The following is a 16,004-nucleotide window of genomic DNA, read 5'->3' on the forward strand; positions in this document are numbered from 1 at the left end:
GGTTTCTTGCTGATTTCCAATGAAAAGTGGCAGACTTGCAGCATCCAGAAGAGTGGTAGTCATGGACTACTGCTGTTGCCAATGGACAAGGGCAGCTAACCAGCTCGTTAGAATATACCCAGAGGGTAGAATATGTGAGACAGATTGGAATGCATTGGAATAATCAAGTCTGGAGGTGACAAAGACACGAATGAGAGTTTCAGCAGTTTCAGACGAATGAGGAGGGATCTCACAGAGACTTTTAAAATTCTAACTGGGCTAGATAGGGTAGATGCAGGGAGGATATTCCCGATGGTGGGGGAGTCCAGAACTTGGGGTCACAATCTGGGGATTCAGGGTAGACCATTTAGGATGGGGGTGAGGAGACATTTCTTCACCCAAAGAGTGGTGAGCCTGTGGAATTCATTACCACAGGAAGTAGTTGATGCCAAAACTTTGAAAGTATTCAAGAGGCAGCTAGATATAACACTTGGGGCAAATGGGATCGAAGGTTATGGGATGAAAGCAGGATTAGGCTATTGAGCTGGACGATCAACCATGATCGTGATGAATGGCAGAGCAGGCTTGAAGGGCCAAAGGTTCTCCTCCTGCTCCTATCTTCTATGTTTCTATTTCCGAATGGTTTTGTGGAAACTTTATTACACCAACAATAACAGTATGATTTGGTTCAATCAGTGCTAAGATCGAGGAATTTTAAAATGTAAGTTACTCCTAAATTTTTTTATGCAGATTCAAAAACAATTCAGTCAAATCAGGTCCAGGTCCACAAAACTGTCATGTCCTTGGTTGAAAGTACTAGATTTTGCAGAATATGCCAGTGAGGGAAAGTCTTTAAATTATGTTCATTTTTAAAATTCATTTATGGGACACTGGCGTCGCTGGCTGGTCAGCATTTATTTCCCACCCCTAGTTGCCAAGGGCAGTTGAGAGTCAACCACACATTGCTGTGGCTCTGGAGTCACATGTAGACCAGACCAAGTAAGGAAGGCAGACTTCTTTCCCTAAAGAACATTAATGAACCAGGTGAGTTTTTCCGACAATAGTTTCTTGGTCATCAGTAGATTCTTAATTCCAGATATTTTTTATTGAATTCAAATTCTATCAGATGCCATGGTGGGATTTGAATCAGGATCCACAGAACATCAGCTATATATGCACTAGATGACACATTTTAAAAGCTATTTGTATAATGGTTTTGGGCTAACAGTGGACAGACTTTTTCAAAGATTTTTGAAAACAAAGAGAGAGAGGGGTCTCTCAAAGACAGAAAAGGTTTCAGCTTGTGTGGCAGGGGAGACTAATGTGCTGCTTTTCTGTACCAGGCAGAATGTGGGAGAAAACATGATCTCCGGTCAAAGAGATGCATCCCGTGGCAATCTAAAGGCTCTGGAAGGTTCGCCCTGGCATAGTTATATGGAAGGAATTGCCAGGAGTAGGCCTTACTGCTGGAAGTTGGTCAGGACTTCTCTGAAAACTGAGAGAAGTACTTTCTGACAGCCAATCGACTTTATGACTCGGAGAAATGAGGAAGAACAAATTCAGTGGAAGCTGGCAGTGATCTTGGACTGGTTCCTGGAACATGGATTACCTGTCCAGTAATCCTGGACTGGTAATAACAACAACTTTGTGGACAGCAAGCAGTAAGTAGGTGGGTTTTGTTAAAAAGTTAAACAAATTTTCTGTAGTTTAGAATACCATTTGCCTACTAAGTAATATCAAGTCAATGTTGCTTTTAGTTAGTTGCAGTAATATTTCTTGTGGTGCAATTCCTTCCAGTCAGTTACTAGAAATTCAAACATCTTTGTAGTAAGTTAACAGTCTTTATGGGGATCTTAACAAGAGGCGATTTGCGAGTATTGCTCAAAATCATGAAGAGTCCAGACAAAATAGATAAAGAGAAACTGTCTCCCTTACAAGATGATTGAGAACCAGAGGACACTGATACAAGCTGAGAGGCAACAGAACCAATGGTGACATGCTGCAAAACATTTTGTGTAGCGAGTGGTTAGATCTGAAAATTGCTGAGAGTGTGATGGAGGCAGATTTGATTATGGCTTTCAAAAGAGAATTGGATAAGGATCTGAAAGGAAGAAAATTGCAGGGCTATTGAGAAAGGGAAAGGGAGCGGGAGCAGCTGTGTCACTCTTATACAGAGCTGGAACTGACACAATGGGCCCCCTTCGGCGCTGTAACCATTCAATGATTGTAAGCTGCAACTCTGACTGGCACGATGGCAGATGAAATGATCGGACAACAATTGTTGACTCAAATGTAATTGTAAATTTTGGGCAGCACGGTAGCACAGTGGTTAGCACTGCTGCCTCAGAGTGCCTGGGACCTGGGTTCGATTCCCGGCTTGGGGCACTGTCTGTGTGGAGTTTGCATGTTCTCCCCATGTCTGTGTGGGTTTCCTCTGGGTGTTCTGGTTTCCTCCTATGGTCCAAAAGACGTGCTGGTTAGGTGCATTGGCCATGCTAAATTCTCCCCCAGTGTACCCGAACAGGCGCCAGAGGGTGGCAACCAGGGGATTTTCACAGTAACTTCACTCCAGCATTAATGTAAGCCTACATGTGATACTAATAAATAAACTTTAACTGGGAACCGTCGTTAGGAAAAATTTCCAGAAGAATCAGGATACCAAATCAGACATCGATTAAATTAAGTTTAATCGCCTAGAGATTAAAATACTCATATATTCATTTCAATGACTAATTTACTGAGAAAATGAGTAAAAGGTTACAATGGGGACTAACTGAGCACAAATCTGCTGCATATATCTTTCCTGTGCGTGGGTGGGGATTACTCTGTTAGATATTAAATCGAGGGTACTCAGAAAATACAGAGTGCTCTTGGGTAGGTTGCCCGGAATCCTAGGTGGTACCATTAAAAGAATTGCCAAGTTGGGAGTTATTGGGGCTAATGGATTGAGCATGGTAGAAGTCACCTTAATGGATTTCTGCTTTCTATTGACAGCCTGGTCAATGAACCCAAATTTGGAAGGTTCTTTTTAAAAATGTCCCAGCAATTCCTCTACCTGTCCTCATAAAGCACTTTCCCCTTTGTTTGTTCCCCATGTTGGGAGAAGACATCAAATACAATCACTCCATCAATAATTGTACCATGTTAAAGCTCTGCCAAATGTTAGGTGGTATTATGTGCTTAGTGTCCTGGTTGAGATGGAACAGAAAAATAATACATACCTCCATCAGTCTGACTACTTTATAAAATTATTATATTTCTCTGTTTTCCAAAATGGACAATTGCTGGGCTGCTAAAATGGCTCCAGCTTATCATACGTTAGCTTCTGGAAGTTTCTGAGCAGTTTGAAAGCAAACAAAGGCCAACATCTCACGTCTCCAAGAATCTATGTAACAATCTTTGCATTGCATAAACATTCTAGCCAAGCTAACACAATGGTCTCACAACACATGAGGTCTGCCCCAGCCAGCTATGAACAAAGGCAGCTGTTTGTAACTCCTATGGTGGAATTCTCCAGCCATTCATGCCCTGCCGCCACTGCCAGTGCAAATAGAGAATCAGCTAAATTTAAATTCACTGCAATGAGACTGGAGAATTCCAGCTGCGGGCAGGGTCAGATAATCTGGCTCCTAGTATTGAATCTGCTGCAAATGGCCTAACCGTTTCCTGTTCCAACACACAATGATTTTCAAACAGGGACTTTGCGTAACAATCTGAAACCATTGTCAAATGACCAAGACTTGAGCTGTCTGAATTCCTTTAATTAACAAGTTGCTGGAAGTTAAAGGCAATTACTGTTTGATCTCTGAGGAGAACAGGATTCCGGGCATCAGCCTGCGCTGCATACCATTAGTGGGCTGGGCCTACCGTTATTTGTCATTTATATTAATGATTAAGATGAGAATATAGGGGGCATGGTTAGTAAGTTTGCAGATGAAACCAAGATTGGTAGCATAATGGACATTGAAAAAAGTTATCTCCAATTTCAAGGGGTCTTGATCATTTGGGCCAGTGGGCTTACAAGTGGCAGATGGAGTTTACTTCAGACAAATGCGAGGTGGTGCATTTTGGTAGATTGAACCAGGGCAGGATGTACTCAGTTAATGATATGGCATTGGGGAGAGTTACAGAACAAAGAGATCTAGAGGTACATGTTCATTGCTCCTTGAAACTGGAGTCACAGGTGGACAGAGTGGTGAAGAAGGCATTCGGCATACTTGGTTTCATTGGTCAGAAATTGAATACAGGAGTTGGGACGTCTTGTTGAAGTTGTACAAGACATTGGTAAGGCCACACTTGGAATACTGTGTGCAATTCTGGTCACCCTATTACAGTAAAAAGTCTGACAACACCAGGTTTTAGTCCAACCGATTTATTTGATAATACTCACAAGCTTTCGAGGTTTCCCTCTTCGTCAGGTGAATGGAGAGTGAGTATTATCAAATAAATCGGTTGGACTAAAACCTGGTGTTGTCAGACTTTTTACTGTGTTTACGCCAGTCCAATGCCGGCATACCCACATCATGACACCCTATTACAGACAGGATATTGAACTAAAAAGAGTGCAGAAGAGATTTACTAGGATGCTACTGGGACTTGATGGTTTGAGTTATAAGGAGAGACTGAAAGGCTGTGACCTTTTTCCTCTGGAGCATAGGAGGCTGAGGGGTGACCTTACAGGTCTATAAAATAATGAGGGCATAGAAAAGGCAGATAGTCAATATCTTTTCTCAAAGGTAGGGGAGTCTAGAGGGCATAGGTTTAAGATGAGAGGGGAGAGAAACAAAAGTGTCCAGAGGGCAATTTTTTCACACGGAGTGGTGAGTGTCTGGAACAAGGTGCCAGAGGTATAGTAGAGGTGGGTAAATCTTATCTTTGAAAAAGCACTTAGATAGTTACATGAGTACGATGGGTATAGAGGAATATGGGCCAAATGCGGGCAATTGGGATTAGTTTAGGGGCTTTAAAAAAAGAAGGGCAGCATGGACAAGTTGGGCCAAAGGGCCTGTTTCCATGCTCTATGACTCTATCTTACCATCAAGAACTCCTCATCAAAACTGCAAATTACCAGAACATTGGGATTTTTGTCTTCAAGGCTAACTCAACTCCACATGCCACCTCCCCTGGTGAAAGTCTTATTTCAGGAAAGGTAGATCACCCTGCAACCTCCCCTCTGAAATAATACGTCCCATCAGACTTTTGATTCTGGACTCTGGACACAAGTAAAGCTCTAAAGTGTATTTTATTGTAGACAGGCCCTGAATCTCTTTCCTTTTCCTTACCCCTCTTTGTATTACATGAGTGTAAAAGGGGAAGACATCGTGATACTCCTCTCGTGTGTGTGTGTGTGTGTGTGTGTGTGTGTGTGTGTGCGCGCGTGTAAATAAACCAACCCCTTTTTATTTCACCTTACCTTGAGTTTGCTGTGCAAGTTACTCATAGAAGATTGGAACACTCCAAATTTAAGTGTTGGGGAAAATGTGGCACCACTTATAAAGGGAGAGAAATCAGAAATCAAAACTATATTTCTGCTTCTGGATGGGTAGTGACTGGAGAAATAAAGGCTGTCTAAATTAATCCCACTCCTGCTTGTAACACTAATCTGTCTAATGTAGTTCCAAATCAATTGACCCATATGTAACTGTGGTCAACAGAAACGTGACTACAATGAATCCAGTTACTTAATGCTGATGGTCACTGTACTTGGGACGTATCTTTATCTGCTGAAAGCAATCAGATATCAAAGACAGTGTTGATAGTACTATGAATATGCCACTGGTTCCACCCTCCCAATCTAAACCAAATTGATAGTAGAGAGACTGGAAGTTTCTGAAAAAAATTCATTTAAATGATTGCACTGCTTTACTTTTTCAATGATGTCAGCAGTTAGAAATAACTTGTATTTATATATCACCTTGCACAATCCCAATGCCCCAAGTGCTTTACAATGAACAATGTATCTTTTTTATGTAGGAAATTTGGCAGTCAATTTGTTCATAGCAAACTCCCAATCCATTTTTTATTGATAAATATTTGCCAGGAGACCAGAGAGAAGGCCTCTGGTTTTTTTTTGCAATAGCACTACGGGATCTTTAGGTTTGCCGGAGGTGGCAGGCAGAGTTTTGAAATATTTCCAGACAGGCCAAATTTTAAAGACATATAATGGCATTAAAAAAAAGTTCAATTTCAGCAATTCTAATGATCAACTGTTTGATCTATCATATTCAATTACATGTCAAAACCCAAATTTAATAAAATTTAAAGAATTTTCTGGTTGATGGGACTTAGGAGCAGGAATAGGTCATTTGATGCTTTGAACCTGTTCCACCATTCAACAAAATTGTAGCATGGTTGTGGTCTCAGTTCCACTTTCCTGTCTGCCCTCCTGCTTGACCCCCTCGCCTAATAAAAATCTATCTCATTGAGCCTCGAATCAGTTCAAAAACCCAGCCTCCTCTACCTTCTGGAGCAGAGAATTCCACATTCTAATGACTTTCTGAAAGAAACAAATTATCCTCATCTCTTGTCTTAAAAGGGAGATCTCTTATTCTTAAACTACTGTATGTCCCCATGTTCCAGTTTTCCCCAAAACAGGAACCACCCTCCCTATCCAGTCCCCTCAATATCTCACATTTTTCAATAAGATCACCTCTCATTAGTCTAAAGTCCAATAGATACTGGCCTAACCTGTTCAACTTTTCTTCATAATATGTGCCCTTATTATGAAGGGGAGACCAGGAATCAGTCAAATGTTGATTGAAGTCCTGTAAATATGCACCTCATTGACATGGTGAACAATAACGTTAAATAAAACCTGAATACAGTTGCCTGTATGCATGACTTACCTGCTTTGTTAATTGCTTTTTTTCCATTTTACCTGGGGACGAAATAAAATGAAATCATATTTACCCAAATATGTAAACATAAACATAGCAAAAACAGAATAAACTATAAAGTAATGGTTAGCCTACTGAGAGGGTATGCTAAAAAATATATGGCATGCAGTTCTGGCCTTGACCTCAGGAGAAGGTTGCAATGTGCAAGCATCAAGAAAATAACATCTAGATTTAGAGAAATCATCTGGAAACAAGTGAATTAGTTTCTAGTTTCTATCTCATCACCTGCAGTAATGAGAAACGGATCTTCATCAGTTTAGTTTATTGATTAGGGTCACAAGTAGGCTTATATTAACACTGCAATGAAGTTACTGTGAAAATCCACTAGTCACCACACTCTGGCACCCGTTTGGGTACACTGAGGGAGAATTTAGCACAGCCAATGCACACAACCAACACGTCTTTCGGACTATGGGAGGAAACCGGAGGACTCCACACAGGCATGGGGAGAATGTGCAGATGCCGCACAGATAGCTGGGAACTGAACTCAGGTCCCTGGCGCTGTGAGGCAGCAGTGTTAACCACTGTGACACCATACCGCCCAAGTTTACCGGTTAATACAAAATACTGCAGGCCACAAATAGGTTTCTTGCAATAACAGCTGATGCAAGTTGGTGATCACTTTGTGTCTGACATTGTTAATGTTCCATTAAATTGAATAGCCAGTAAACTTAACCATCTTTCAACAACACATCATTTTTAAAATGTTATGCACATCCCATAATCTTCGGCCTGTTAGGAGGACACCATCAGATATTGTTAAAAATATAAACAGTTGGGCTAATACAGCAATGCAGGAAACATGGATTTTGTGCAATGGAATAGAACGTCTCTCCAGGCCATGTTTGTACATTTACCACTGACTGGCTGTCCTCACCACTAAGCAAGGCAAGATGATAATGAAGACTTCAGGAAAGAGAAAAGAGGAAGAGAGGAAATAAGATTTAAAAAAAAATCACGTCTATATAGCAAAGTAGTTTCAAAACTAATGGTTTCATGAGACTTGAATTTAATTTCACTTTAATGTTGATTTGTCCTAGAATAATATTTTCATATTTCAGCTTGCTGTAAAGGTGGTGCCAGAGAGTGGCAACTTCTTGTGAGCAGTGCCCAGCATACCGTCTAATTCTATCTTTTACTCTTGCTCTATGCTTCTCAAGCTCTATTCTAATTCTTATAAACTCTCTAACAATGCACTCTATGACTGAAACACTACATTCTGCATCCTATCCTTTCCTTTTCTACGTACGGTGTGCTTTGTATTGTGCAAGAAACAATACTTTTCACTATACACTAATACAGGAGACAATAATAAATCAAACAATAAGAACATAAGAAATAGGAGCAGGAGTAGGCCATCTAGCCCTTCGAGCCTGCCCCGCCATTCAATAAGATCATGTTCCACTTTCCCGCTTTCTCCCCATAACCCTTAATTCCCAAACAAAAATTCCCAAACCAAATCTTTAAGGCAAGTTTTAGTGCTTACCAACAAAATACAGGGGGTGGAATGTTACGGCCTTGCTCATCCAGAAACTGTAAAATCCCACCCAAGGTCAAAGGAGCTTTCCATTGTCTGCCATTCGCCTGTTTCGATTCCCATGACAGGCGGGCCAGTAACATTCCGCCAGCTGTGCATCAGTTGGTAGCACACTCGGTTCTGAATTGTAAAGTTTTGGGTTCAAGTCCCACGTTACGGCTTGAGGACAAAAATCAAGACTGACACTCTAGTAGCAAGGAAACGCTGTACTGTGAGAGGTGCCTTTTGTTGGATGAGACATTAAACTGAGGTCCGTCTGCTTGCCTTGATGGATGTAAAAGATTCAGAAGAGCAGGAGAGTTGTCCTCTGAGCCTTGACCAATATTTATCAAATAACATCTCAAAATGGGTTATTTGATCATTGTCACGTTGCTGCTTGTAGAAGTTTAGGTTCAGACTTAGAAGACTTTCCGCTAGAGATGCAAGAGGCAGATGAGGCACATGCTCACTCTGTTTTCCACACCTTGTTTTGCTTGGAACAGATTGTTATCCTGAAGCCAGAGACCAAAGCTTGAGGGGTTCCATTCCACATTAAGTGTGATTTCTCCTGCTCTTTCTACCTGCCACAAGCGTGTTGGAAGTAAGAACATAAGAAATAGGAGCAGGAGTAGACCATCTAGCCCTTCGAGCCTGCCCCACCATTCAATAAGATCATGGCTGATCTGAAGTGGATCAGTTCCACTTTCCTGCTTTCTCCCCATAACCCTTAATTCCCTTGTCTACCAGAAACCTATCTACCCGTGACTTAAATATATTCAGCGAGGTAGCCTCCACCACTTCAATGGGCAGAGAATTCCAGAGACTCACCACCCTTTGAGTGAAGAAGTTCCTTCTCAACTCCGATCTAAACTCTGGCCCCCCCCCCCTTATTTTGAGGCTGTGCCCTCTAGTTCTGTTTTCCTTTCTAAGCGGGAAGAATCTCTCTACCTCTACCCTATCTAGCCCCTTCATTATCTTATATGTCTCTATAAGATCCCCCTTCAGCCTTCTAAACTCCAACGAGTACAGATGCAGTCTATTTAATCTCTCCTCATAGGCTAGCCCCCTCATCTCCGGTATCAGCCTTGAACCTTCTCTTCACTCCCTCCAAGGCCAATATATCCTTCCACAAATGTGGCGACCAAAACTGCACACAGTACTCCAGCTGTGGCCTCACCAGTGCCCTGTACAATTGCAGCAAGACCTCCCTGCTTTTATATTCTATCCCCCTCGCTATAAAGGCCAACATTCCATTCGCCTTCTTGATCACCTGCTGCACCTGCAGACTGGGTTTTTGTGATTTGTGCACAAGGACCCCCAAGTCCCTCTGCACCGTAGTGTGCTGCAGCTTTTCGCCTTTTAAATAATAATCCCTCCTACTATTATTTCTACCAAAGTGGATAACCTCACACTTGCTAACAATATACTCCATCTGCCAGGTCCTTGCCCACTCGCTCAGCCTATCCAGATCTCTCTGCAGACTTTCCACACCCTCCGCACAATTTGCTTTTCCACTCATCTTCGTGTCATCAGCAAATTTTGTTACCCTACACTCAGCCCCCTCCTCCAGATCATCTATGTAAATGGTAAACAGTTGAGGCCCCAGCACCGATCCCTGTGGCACTCCACTGGTCACCAACCGCCAACCAGAATAGCACCCATTGATTCCAACTCTCTGCTTCCTATTAAACAACCAATCCTCTATCTACGCTAACACCTTACCCCCAGCTCCGTGCACCCTAACCTTTTGCAGCAAGTAATTGCAGGTTTATAATCAACCTGTTTGGCCATGTTATGTATGCACTTTTCATGGCCATCAAGTCCTGGAGTGGATCTCAAATGGGAACTTCTGGCTCAGACGCAGGGACATTAACCACTGTGTCACGGATGTCCTTTTGTGTAAGTTTGCAGAGCACAAATTAGCTGCCACATTTCCTACGTTACAACCATGACTGACTGCACTTCCAAATAAATTATTTAGTTGGCTATAAAGTGCTCTGAGACATCTGGTGGCTGTGAAAAGTGCTATACAATAGTAATTTCTTCTTTCTTACAAGTATAATAGTGTTGCGACAGAACAAAGTCTGTCAAGTAAAAGTTTTCATGGAGAAATCAAGGTGAAAAGTCATGATCCATAATGCAAAACATCACCATGGTTGAAAAGATTATAAGCTACACTAGGAAGTGGGGATGCCTAATTTGGGTTCATAAATCTGTAGGTGGTGGGTTAAAGCAAAGTCTGAAAGAACTAAGGAGCTTGACACTTGGAAAGAAGGAGGAAGTCAAGTTTGGTGTCTTGATTTCCACACAGCGGGGATGTAAGGAGGGGAGAGTCTAGAGGGAACAATAGAATCATACAATGCAAGTCAAAAACAAACGCATTATTCTCTAAACCACAACAATTATGATCAATTTGCTTCTTAATTTTGCCTGCAGCGCCATCATTCCAACTGTAAACAATACCTTGCCAGGAATTATGAGACCTATCAAGACATTTTCTGCCACATTATTGAACTAAACACAGCTAAATGAAAGAGGTGAGGGACGCAAACATCAAACTTTCCCATGCTGACTTGGTAACCTGTTTAACTGCTTTAATTATGAATTAATCTTCAAAATATTAAAAATAGATTCATAACATATTCATGGCTTACTAGTATTCAACTTCCTTGCAGCTTTATTTATTTGAAAGGGACAAGCAATGTCACTTATACTCTCATTCTGCATTTCATCAAATGCTGATATAGACATACCCCTGAATGCTGGGGGAGGTCTACTGACTGCAGATGTAAAGTCACGTGTGACGTTATTCTTAAACAAAAATATTTACAAATGTATAATTCTTAAAGTCAAAAATCCTGCATTAACATCTGCTCTCTGTTGTACTGAACACAGATGACAATTTATTGCACTGTCATACTAAACATGCATAATAACTTACTGCACATTTTTCCTGCAGTCAAGCCTTTATCAGGGGTTCATAAGTGCTTAGAACAACTATTGCCTGCACCAGTCCCTATTCATCAAATCTATTGCTTGTTACAGAAATATATCCAAATGATTTAGATACAATGTGTTCCATTCTCTTTTACAATAGTTTGCAATCAGTAAAGTTTCCCTTCCCATCATTAAATTAATTGCTTTTCATTTTTGAACTGCTTCCCCACAAACCTATTAACATAATTAACATTCTTTAAATTCTTCATGGAAAAAAAATCAATTTGCTCCCCTGTACTAATGGCGCAATGATGCTGTCACTTATATGCCAAATGCGTCTTTCAGCACAATTTAAGCCTGACAGAATTGCTGCCAGCACTGTCCAGACAAACCTATTATGTTGATATTATGAAAGCTTGACTTTACTAAAACTGGATTATCTGCAATCAAGTTATGGCCTGTTACATGCCAGGATTTGTAATGCACCCTTTTTTGTAATAAATAGCATATGGCCCTTACCAGAACAACAAATATACCGTGAACCATGATATTCATGCATTAAAAAAAATCATTTTCTAATTTTTACAGTAAGATGTCTTCCATTTTGTGAATGCAAGTAAGTTTTCTATGATGTAATTATTTTAGTTTTCAGCAGAACACCATTTCATAATTGTAATTTTCCTCACCCTCTAATTTTTTTTTGTAACAGATTGGTTGAGGCACTTTCACAACCTCTCCAATCTGTCAGAGCTCAGATGTTGAGGCTATAAATTATTTCAGGCAGTTTCCTATTTTGCAAACATTATGATCCATTTTTAATGAGTGTCAAAAGCAATGTGCGGGTTTTGTAGGCTGAGCTGTCTACAACACGAACAACAAGGAATTGATGAGCTCCTTTTGCAGAATTACTACATCACTTGGGACAATTGGTACCATTCCGACTAATATTTTATGTTCCCTTCCCGCCCTCCTGCCATAACGATTATCAGTCTAGCAGAGGTTGGAGAAGATGCTTAATGTAATTTTGTAAAATATATGTAAAGACATGTTATTATTCATTCACTGCATTGTTTTTAATTACAGCAACAATTTCAAAGGTTCTTCTGAGTACTGCTTTCTCATTGGTGGATGTTAGGAATTAAGGGCAATGCTGAGAATTTTCCCAGGCTCAGGTCACAGGCTGTTGGAATGGAAATGCTGAATTGCAGCCTTGGTTGAAACATGGATAAAAGAGCTGAATTCCAGAGATGAGAGTGACTGCCCTTGACACCAAGGTAGCATTTGACCAAGTGTGGCATCAAGGAGCCCTAACAAAACTGGAGTCAATAGTAATCAGGGGGAAAACCCTCCACTGGTTAGGGGCATACCTGGCACAAAGGAAGATGGTTGTGGTGATTTGAGGTCAATCATCTCAATTCTAGGACATCACTGCAGGAGTTCCTCAGGATAGTGGCCTAGGCCCAAACATTGTTAGCTGCTTCATCAATGACCTTTCTTCCATCATACAGTCAGAAGTGGGGATGTTTGTTGATAATTACACAATACTCAGCACCACTCTTCAGTTACTGATGCAGTTCATGTCCAAATGGAACAAGACCTGGGCAATATCAGGCTTGGGCTGACAAGTGGCAAGCAACATTTGTGCCATTCAAATGCCAGGCAATGACCATCTCCAATAGAGAGAATCTAACCATTGCCCCTTAACATTTAATGACATTACCATTGCTGAATCCCCCACTGGGGGTTACCATTGACCAGAAACCAAACTGGACTAGTCATAAAAATACTGTGGCTTTAAGAGCAGGGCAGAGACTAGGAATCCTGCAATGACTAACTCACTTTGTGACTCCCCAAAGCCTGTTCTGCATCTTCAAGGCACAAGTCAGAAGTGTAATGGAATATTCTCCACTTGCCTGGATGAATGCAGTTCCAATAACACTGAAGAATCTTGACACCATCCAGGACAAAGTTAGCCCACTTGATTGGTACCTGCCTCCACAACATTCTCAGTGTGTTCTAGATCCTAACTATATAAGGTGCTTTCCCTCATGTCACCACTGCACCTTTTGCCAATTACCTTAAATCTGTGCCCTATTGTTCTTGTTCTTTCCACCAAGGGGAACATTTTTTTCCTATCTACTTTGTATAGATCCCTCATAATTTTGAATACCTCAATCAAATTTGTTCTCAAACTTCTCCTTTCGAAGGAAAACAATCCCAACTTTTTCAATCTATCTTGTAATGGAAATTCCTCATCCCTAAAACTATCCTCATGAATCTTTTCTGCATTATCTCTGCCTAAAATGTGGCACCCAGAATGGGATGCAATACTCTACTTGGGGCTGAATCAGTGGTCCACACAAGTTTAACATGACTGCCTTATTTAAGCCCTTATTAACAAAGCCCAGGTTGCTGTACATTTTGTTAACCACTCTTTCCACCTGTCCTATGATTTATGCACATATATACCCAGGTCCCTTTGTTCCTGCACTCCAATGAGAATTGGACCCTTTATTTTATATCATCTCTACATGTTCTCCCACTAAAAATGATTCACTTCATATTTTTCTGCATCAACAATGACTCTCACCAACTTTTACAGATACACCATAGAAAGAATTCTTTCTGGTTGTATCACAGCTTGGTATGGCTCCTGCTCTGCCCAAGACCGCAAGGAACTACAAAAGATTATGAATGTAGCCCAATCCAACACGCAAATCAGCCTCCTATCCATTGACTCTGTCTACACTCACTACTGCCTTGGCAAAGCAGCCAGCATAATTAAAGACCCCACGCATTCTCTCTTTCACCTTCTTCCTTCAGGAAAAAGATACAAAAGCCTGAGGTCACGTACCAACCGACTCAAGACAGCTGTCCCTGCTGCTGTCAGACTTTTGAATGAACTTACCTTGCACTAAGTTGATTATTCTCTACAACCTAGCTATGACTGTAACAAAGAACAAAGAACAACCCAGCACGGGAAACAGGCCCTTCGGCCCAACAAGCCCGCGCCGCCGCATCACCCTACACCTATTCTACCCTGCGTATCTACAAATAGAACCCCTGACTTAGCCAGATTCAGGGGAGCATAGTATCAATTTGGTAAAACCAATCAGCCTAAGAGCACATCTTTGGGGTGTGGGAGGAAACCGGAGCGCCCGGAGGAAACCCACGCAACCACAGGGAGAATGCACAAACTCCCACAGACACAGGCCCAAATCCATGTATCTGCACAGCTAGCAGTGCTAGTCACCGAGCTGTTGCGGCGCCCGTCTACCGGTCCAGGATCAAGCACACACACCGACACGAAGTACTAGGCCACTCCCGGAACCTCCAGGAGCAGCCCATGCACGACCCACCGTGTGCATGCCCCTCGTTTGACAACGAGGTGGACCTCCACCTGCGGAGTGAAAAGACAAAAACGTTAATCACAAGCCTGCCTTTCTGGTGTCTCCCGAGGTTCTAACCCTTATTCAATAACCCCTACCATAACCCTCCATCCTCGTTTCACTCATGTGCCTATCTAACTGAACCTTAAATGAGTCCAACGTTCCCGCCTCCACCGCCCCACTCAGTAGCGCGTTCCATACCCCCACAACTCTCTGCGTAAAGAACCTTCCTCTCATATCCAAATTACACCTCTCCCCCCTCACCCTTAAATCATGTCCTCTTGTATTCGTAGCCAATCTAGGGAGCAGTCTCTCACTATTGACCCTGTCTATTCCCTTCAGTATCTTATATACCTCTATCATGTCACCCCTCAATCTCCGTCTTTCCAAAGAGAACAGTCCCAGTTTCTCCAACCTTTCCTCGTAACCCAACCCCTCCAAGCCAGGCAACATCCTGGTAAACCTCCTCTGCACCCTTTCCAGATCCTCCACGTCCTTCCGGTAGTAAGGTGACCAGAACTGGACGCAGTACTCCAAATGCGGTCTAACCAACGTTCTATATAACTGAAGCATTAGACGGCAGCTTTTAAACTCTATACCTCTTCCTATAAAGGCTAGCATTCCATAAGCCTTCCTGACAACATTATCCACTTGTGTCACAACCTTCACGGATTTGTGAACCTGCACTCCCAGGTCCCTCTGTGTTTCTATACTCCTAATTTGTCTACCTTTAATCACATAGCTCCTCTCTACATTATTCCTTCCAAAATGCATCACCTCGCATTTGTCAGGATTAAATTCCATCTGCCACCTATCTGCCCAATGCACCAACCTATCTATATCCTGTTGTATCACCTGACAATCCACTTCAGTACCCGCCAACCCTGCCATCTTGGTGTCATCAGCAAACTTGCTGATCACACCACCTACGCTCTCTTCCAAGTCGTTTATGTATACTACAAAGAGGAGAGGTCCCAGTACCGAGCCCTGCGGCACACCACTGGTCACTGGCCTCCAGCTGGACAAAGTCCCCTCCACAACTACCCTCTGTCTCCTATTGCCCAGCCAGTTCTCAATCCACCTAGCTACCTGACCCCGTATCCCATGCGCCTTAACCTTTTCTACCAGCCTACCATGAGGGACTTTGTCAAACGCCTTACTGAAATCCATATAGATGACATCAACGGCTTGCCCATCGTCAACCGTTTTTGTCACGTCCTCAAAGAATTCCACCAGATTCGTAAGGCAAGACCTCCCTCTAACAAAGCCATGTTGCGTATCCCTAAT

At 42.1% G+C, this 16,004-nt stretch overlaps 1 protein-coding gene across 1 annotated transcript in view; it reads right to left on the bottom strand.

The window, feature by feature from the left end:
• The window catches only part of micu2 (mitochondrial calcium uptake 2), a 458,278-nt gene that overhangs the window by 110,839 nt on the left and 331,435 nt on the right, over nucleotides 1-16,004 (bottom strand). The window contains exon 3 of the mRNA XM_080197332.1: nucleotides 6,825-6,856. Coding sequence (XP_080053458.1) covers nucleotides 6,825-6,856 — 32 coding nt within the window. The remainder of the gene's footprint in view (nucleotides 1-6,824; nucleotides 6,857-16,004) is intronic.

The sequence above is a fragment of the Carcharhinus amblyrhynchos genome, chromosome 10 (assembly GCF_965287045.1).
Source record: "Carcharhinus amblyrhynchos chromosome 10, sCarAmb.v2.hapA, whole genome shotgun sequence".
In the NCBI taxonomy this organism is placed as follows: Eukaryota; Metazoa; Chordata; class Chondrichthyes; order Carcharhiniformes; family Carcharhinidae; genus Carcharhinus; species Carcharhinus amblyrhynchos.